The 6,142-nt window shown below is 46.2% G+C and overlaps 3 protein-coding genes across 3 annotated transcripts; 1 reads left to right on the forward strand and 2 right to left on the reverse strand.

The window, feature by feature from the left end:
* Positions 1–696: 696 nt before the first annotated feature.
* On the forward strand, positions 697–2,435 carry PtA15_2A586 (uncharacterized protein; the record flags this gene model as incomplete). Its single annotated transcript, XM_053166620.1, has 4 exons — positions 697–707; positions 788–930; positions 1,001–1,156; positions 2,407–2,435. The coding sequence occupies 4 exons, from the start codon at positions 697–699 to the stop codon at positions 2,433–2,435; spliced, it is 339 nt and encodes a 112-aa protein (XP_053017824.1).
* A 177-nt stretch (positions 2,436–2,612) lies between these two features.
* PtA15_2A587 (uncharacterized protein) lies at positions 2,613–4,570 on the reverse strand (the record flags this gene model as incomplete). The annotated part of the gene is made up of 5 exons (XM_053166621.1): positions 2,613–3,035; positions 3,287–3,909; positions 4,095–4,331; positions 4,426–4,471; positions 4,538–4,570. The coding sequence occupies 5 exons, from the start codon at positions 4,568–4,570 to the stop codon at positions 2,613–2,615; spliced, it is 1,362 nt and encodes a 453-aa protein (XP_053017825.1).
* Positions 4,571–5,425: 855 nt separating this feature from the next.
* On the reverse strand, positions 5,426–6,142 carry PtA15_2A588 (uncharacterized protein; the record flags this gene model as incomplete). Its single annotated transcript, XM_053166622.1, has 4 exons — positions 5,426–5,608; positions 5,692–5,746; positions 5,842–6,023; positions 6,134–6,142. The coding sequence occupies 4 exons, from the start codon at positions 6,140–6,142 to the stop codon at positions 5,426–5,428; spliced, it is 429 nt and encodes a 142-aa protein (XP_053017826.1).

Here is a 6,142-nt window from a genome sequence, read left to right on the forward strand (position 1 = left end):
TTGCTCTTTGATTTTTGGCTTGATAGTCCTCTTGCTTGCGTGCTTGCTTTCCTTTGCTTGGACATTTCTTCTCTTCAATGTTTGAATATGTGATTGTCAGTTGCGGATTGTTAGTGTTGTGATGCTCGCTGGTTTCAAGAGCAGGGAAAGTATGAGCAAACTTATTTCTCATACCATTGCAGCAAGTCAGAGGCCTTTTTATGTTGGAGGAGAACAATAGGATGTTCAGCAGGTCGCTAGTGAGAGAGATACAAAAGAGAAGTGATGAGTCCCATCTAATGGGACTCTTGCAATACGAGAAGACCAAGTCTGAAGAGAAATCTAACGGACAAGCTTCTGCAAGGCAGGTCGTAGTAGGTTCTACAAGAGGGCCGCTCTCAGCCTATATATATATAGGCTGAGAGCGGTGGTTAAGAGAATGAAATATGTACAAGGCGAAGAGCAGCACCCAAACAGGAGAGGACCAAGAGCGGTCAACAGACAAGGAACAGGTGGCAGGAGCCATTTAGCCAGAAAGGAGATCCGAGGCGGCTTCCATAGCCGGGAGATGGGAGTCTTTGCAGTCTTCAAGACTTTCATTTTGATCCTCAACTCGCCCAATGTATCCAAGTCTCCTCGCTTACAAACGGGGGTCATCTCTGATCATGAACCGCTGTCCCAACACTTTGCTCAACTGACAATGAGAACATCCAGCGGATGTTCTCATTGTCAGTTGATTATCTCCAAAAAAAATACACACATTTTTCCTTTCTTTTGAGTATGTCACTGAGATACTCGAAACACGCAGTGGCCTGTACAAGGAGATTCAAGAATTCAAGGAAGATGCCGAGAAGGTTGCAGTGAAGATTGCTGATGATAGGCTTTGTGAACGAATCAAGAAGTTTGTCGAAGCACCTCGAGAGATCCAGGAACTTTGCGAAGAGGATGCCAGTCAGTAGCCAATCTTCCGCGCGCTGATCATCTTGCTTGTACTCACTTCTCCCATCTTCGCTGTCCTTAGAAAGTGAAAATGTCAATCTGATGGCGGTCATCTTGAGATCCCCCGAGGGCCCTAAGCTCGACAAGGTAGCCTACCAACGTATCCAACAAGCCTCTCAAGCCTATGAACGATACAAGACCTACTGTGACGGACTGGATGACCCAGCGTTGGATGAAGGTCCTGATAACGATGATGCCTGGCTGTTCGAAGATCTGAATGTCTACATGAAGCTGCTCAGAAGGTGTAGAGATAAAGAACAGCTGGTTGAGCTGATCTTTGAGGTCAGTCTCCTCTAATTTGGTTGAGCTTATCTTTGAGGTCAGTCTCCTCTAATTGGCGTCCTCGGCTGCTCCGACCTGTCAGCGGTTTTTGTGCGGTGACGAGTGAGGGTTTGGCGAGCTCGGGGGTAGAAGGAGTGGCCTCGGGATGGTCCAGCCACACCAGTGTTTGTCCGCCAGCCTACACAAATACATAGCCAAGAAAAAATCAGAACACGACAACAAGGTATCAGGCCCAATATCAGAGGGGGCGTAGGTACCTGGAGCCAAGAGACTGACCTCGGTCACCTGACACTGTCAACGTAGACTTGGACCTGTTTGAGAGCAGTGGTTTCGGAGGTGGACGAGTCTCTTTGTTTCCGGTAGCGGCAAAGAATTTTTTTAGCCATTGATTGGCTCGTTATTGGGGTGTATGGGAGAGGGATGGGATAAATCCTCAAGGTCATGGCTTCTGGCTGACGTGTTCAATGTAATCTCACCAGCTCACGGAGATCGGCTAAAGCAGAATGTGCTGAGAGAAAATTAGCGGATGGAGGGAACGGTGAGGGGGGCGGGACTCCAAACAACAAACTTACAAATAGGGGGGCATCCTACGGAACCGAGGCGTTGAGGCATGTAAAATTGTTGTTTGACCTTGCGGTGATAAATTTTTCCAGCGGAATCAAACAAGCCTTGTATTCTGTACCGCGTAAAAATACAGTTTCAAGTTCAAATATTGAAAATACATAGGTGTTATTACAAAGTTTGTAAAACATACTTTGTAATAATACGCAATACCCCTGTACACAGTATTTTTCCACCGCATGTTTCACAATGAATTATTTACATGGGCTAAGAAAAGTCCAAATCCCTTGGAAAAATATGTTTTGTCCTGTGCATGTAATAAAATTACAAAGGACCACTTTTACAAGGGTTATGCCTTGTAAAATAAGTCTTGTAAAACTCACGCACCCGCTACTTTACTGTTACCCCATTCCATTCCTTCATATAAATTAATGAGTTATTTCTTGAGTGCGGATTGTGCCACTCTTGACTCCCTTTGGGGCCCCGGAGCTAGCAAACGAGCATTCTCTTTCATTTCACTATTAGCGATTGTGACGCGAGCAACTTAACATTACGCGCGGCGTACTTGTGATTTCAGGAACATAGCTCTGAAGTACGACAAATGGAAGCCCTAACAAATCCCTCGCGAAGAGGCAACACCGACCGCTGGCTTCCTGGCACCGCTCAGCAAGCCATAACCCGGCTGAGATTAGAAAAACAGCGACTTTTCATCCCAGGGAAAATTTCACCAGGTGTGTGCATAATTGAACCGGGGAATAAGAGGTAGTATTTAACTTCAAGAGAAAGATCATTTACAACACCCAAAACTGCATCAAAATACGATCAAACTTTCTGTCGATGATCGGAGAGTGACTGTGGCCTATTCCGTAGTGTTGATTGCAGACAATCTTGCCAATTATTGCTCGGATCTCGACCAGATTGGTCTCTGCTACGGTCGACTGAGACAGATTGTTGGAGATGCTCTCCAGCAATTCGGCCAAGATGCCAAGCGCTTCCAAATCTTGAGGTTTGTGGCCAGAGGTGAAATAGATGCTCTGCATCTTACCGAGCAAGTTTTTGATGATACTGAATTGGAAATCGCCGGTCCATCCACAAGATTGTCTGATTACATCGTTCGCCGTGTTTTGCAGTTCTTCCCGCAGGACTATCATGTTATCCGCCTCAAAGCTAACTGTTTTCGAGCGGCGGTCGTCCCGGAAGTACTCTTCTAACCTCTGGCAGCAAAGTAACATAGTTGATATCATTTTTTCAAAGAGTGCCTCAACCTAAGCAACGCCAATAAAAGACATGGGGCCGCAATTAGCTGTGAATCCTTCGTACAAACAAACTTAATTTGGTTTGGTTGGCTTTGTGCCTACGTGACACTGCCCGAGGCAGTGTCCCGCGCCCGGGTGATCAGTTTGCAAGAGACATTAATGCCGAGCGCTGCAGTTCGAATGCTAAGAAATAAGATAAACTACTCAACGTTTTGGTAGATGAACGGCAAAGTCGATTGGCTCCACTTGGCCCTAATTGCTTCAGTCTTACCCGAGCTTAGCATTGAGAAATGTTCTGGAAGAAAGAGAGGGCTGAGTGCCGAGCTGATCGACTGAGTGATTAAATGAGTCGCTCGAGGGATCGTCGAAGCTGTTAATCTGCGCTTCTCAAACACCTGCCGGCTCGTTTCGTGTATCGATTGATGCAGCGTAGTCAACAAACCCACAGCGGCTTCCTTGATAGCTTCTAGGGTTAGTAAGTCTATCTGAATTTTAGGTGGAGGTTCTGAGTTTGAAGAACGGAGAAGCTGATTGAGTCGGATAATCCTGCTCAAGGTGTCGAAGGTTGAGTTTCCGGCTGAAGAAGAGATCTTGTCACTTGGAACTTGGGAAGGTATGCCGAGAGTCGATGGCGCTTTCTGCGGCTCATCAAACCGTACCGTTTTCTTCGCCTTTCCAGGTCCTTTCTTTTGCTTTTTCTTCTCCTGGTCCACAGTCATCTCGATCATAGATTGAGGTCGTTTCTGAACAAGACTCGATTCGACTTCCGCTTCAATGCTACTTCTCGAGCCACCCCATCTCTCGGCAAGCTCGTGTCTCAGTTTAATGATTTCTGGTTCGCGCAGGCAAAGAGCATGGTCAGCTGGGAGGTGACCAGCCGTACAGTGAAAAAAAACGACATGCCTCGCCGTTGGAGCTCGTTCACCTGCTTTAGATGCCTATTCTCAGCTACCCACGTTGGGCTTGCTCTATCTACAACGTCCACTTCATCATTGCCCGCATTTTTCTCACAATTACCAATGGTGTTTTCGGACTGATCGATGGTACTCGTAACTTTGAGCTGCGGTTGAGATTCGGTGACGACGGTATTCTGATTTGTTTCGATTTCCACAAAAACGGAATGTGACCCAGGAATATTTGGTCCGGTGCTTGTAGATTTTGCCGTGGGTGAGTGAATGCTATTCTCCTTGCTCATAGAGGACTTCTCGGTCGCTGAGTTGAAGAGGTTGCGACTTCTCAGTCGATCCAGGCATCCTAGATTATTCCCAAGACATACATATCTATTTAGAAATCTTTTCGGTTATCTTGTACCAGCCATTAGGCCTCGAAGACAAAATCTGCTCCGCACCATCGATTTCCACGTCGGAGCCAACAGCTTTCGCGATCGCTATCGCCTTTTCAAACCAGTCCCCAAAGATGGTCAGCCTGAGGAATGGATGGGCGTGATATTTTCATCGTACCAGCTGCAGTCTTAATTTTGCCTTGTTGACCATTGATGGATGATGAACTGATTGTGGCCTGCGCAACTGTTGGAGGAACAATTTGAGCTCAAAGCTTCTAGTCCTTCTACTCACTCCTCATCTCTGTTCACAGCAAGCTTGCGAGCACTCGCATTCGTCGGGTTAAATTGCTGATTTCTGGCAACTTAACCCGGCTGGCAATCCCATGCCCGGGCGAGCCCCGGGTCAAGAAAACTCGGGTTGATTGGAGGACTTCCCGTCAACTTAAAAATTAACACAACCAAGCTACGCAAGCTCCATGCCCTCAGGCTCAAGGAGGCAGGGTTTTCTTTATCGCACTCACACTGCACAGCTCAACTCACAGCGTGTGTGGTGTTTGACCTCTCAGCCTCGCCACAGTCTCTTATCAAGGCTGCTGCTTTCTTTTCTTCCCCAGTTATTTATACTCATCATTATTCCTTCCGATGTTTAATGCGCCTTACCTTAATAGCACGATTAAAACTCTATATGAATGAAACTCTACGTAGACCTGGCCATGTGAGACGCTCGATTTTCCCTCAAATGGTGTAACTGGTACTCCGTCCAGGTATATACAGGTTTATATCCTACTTCGCGTCAAAGAATTTCCACGACAACCTACAAAAAACGCCCGAGTTTTTGGACCACCCTTCCAAGCTACTCTAGCAAAGCTATATTTCTCCTTTTAAACTTCGTATCCGGTGGTACATGGGCATAAATCCAAGAAACATATTTTCTAAGAAGGCTACATCACGAGGCAAAATTACACATAGAAAAGGACATTCATCTAATACAAGCACAGAATTGTCCAAGGCTCTAAGATGAGAAATTGTAACTTTTTGGAGAAACCTTCATGTCTGATTGAGATGGTCAGTGCCGGAGCTCTAGGTATTCCATCATCCAGAGTTGAGCGCGTCTGTTCTCTTGTTCGAGACGCCTAATCTTTTGCTCGAGTTGGCCGTGCCCATCGTTACAACTCGTCGGCCCCAACCTGCACTGGACATGCACTTGATCACACAGTGCATCTACTTGGATGGCCCCCATTGCGCATGCCTTGAAGTCGTATTAAACATCAAAAGTCAATCAGTCATAAGAACGAGAGCCCTTCGATTGCTTTTGCTGGGTTTTTGACTTACCGAGTTTCGCAGTCTTAGCGCTTCTTGCCCTAAGTTGAGATAATCATTTTGTTCCCTTAGAAAGATGGGTTCGACAATGACGAACTAGTCAGCATTGGGCTCCCCGCTGGCTTATTGATCTCCCTCTATACACGATCGATAATCAAGTACGTGGCTTGAAGCCATGCAAGAAGCGTGAAAAGTTGAGCAGTTTGGAGCAAAACGTACAAGAACTCCTTCATTTGATTGATTGACTCAGCCGAGTGTTCCAGGTAAATACTTATGACCTCTTCCACCAAAGTTCCGCCGTCGTCGAGTTCTATCAGCCCACAAAACTGTAACAAGTCGATAACCTATGTAGGCGAAATTTGTTTGGGCGGAGGAAGAAATGTTAACAAAAAACTAATCAATTTCCAACCCAGCGTTATTGAGAATCTTTAAATCTAGCAGAGCCCTTGCTCACTTCGCCCAT

Source organism: Puccinia triticina, chromosome 2A (assembly GCF_026914185.1).
Source record: "Puccinia triticina chromosome 2A, complete sequence".
NCBI lineage: Eukaryota > Fungi > Basidiomycota > Pucciniomycetes > Pucciniales > Pucciniaceae > Puccinia > Puccinia triticina.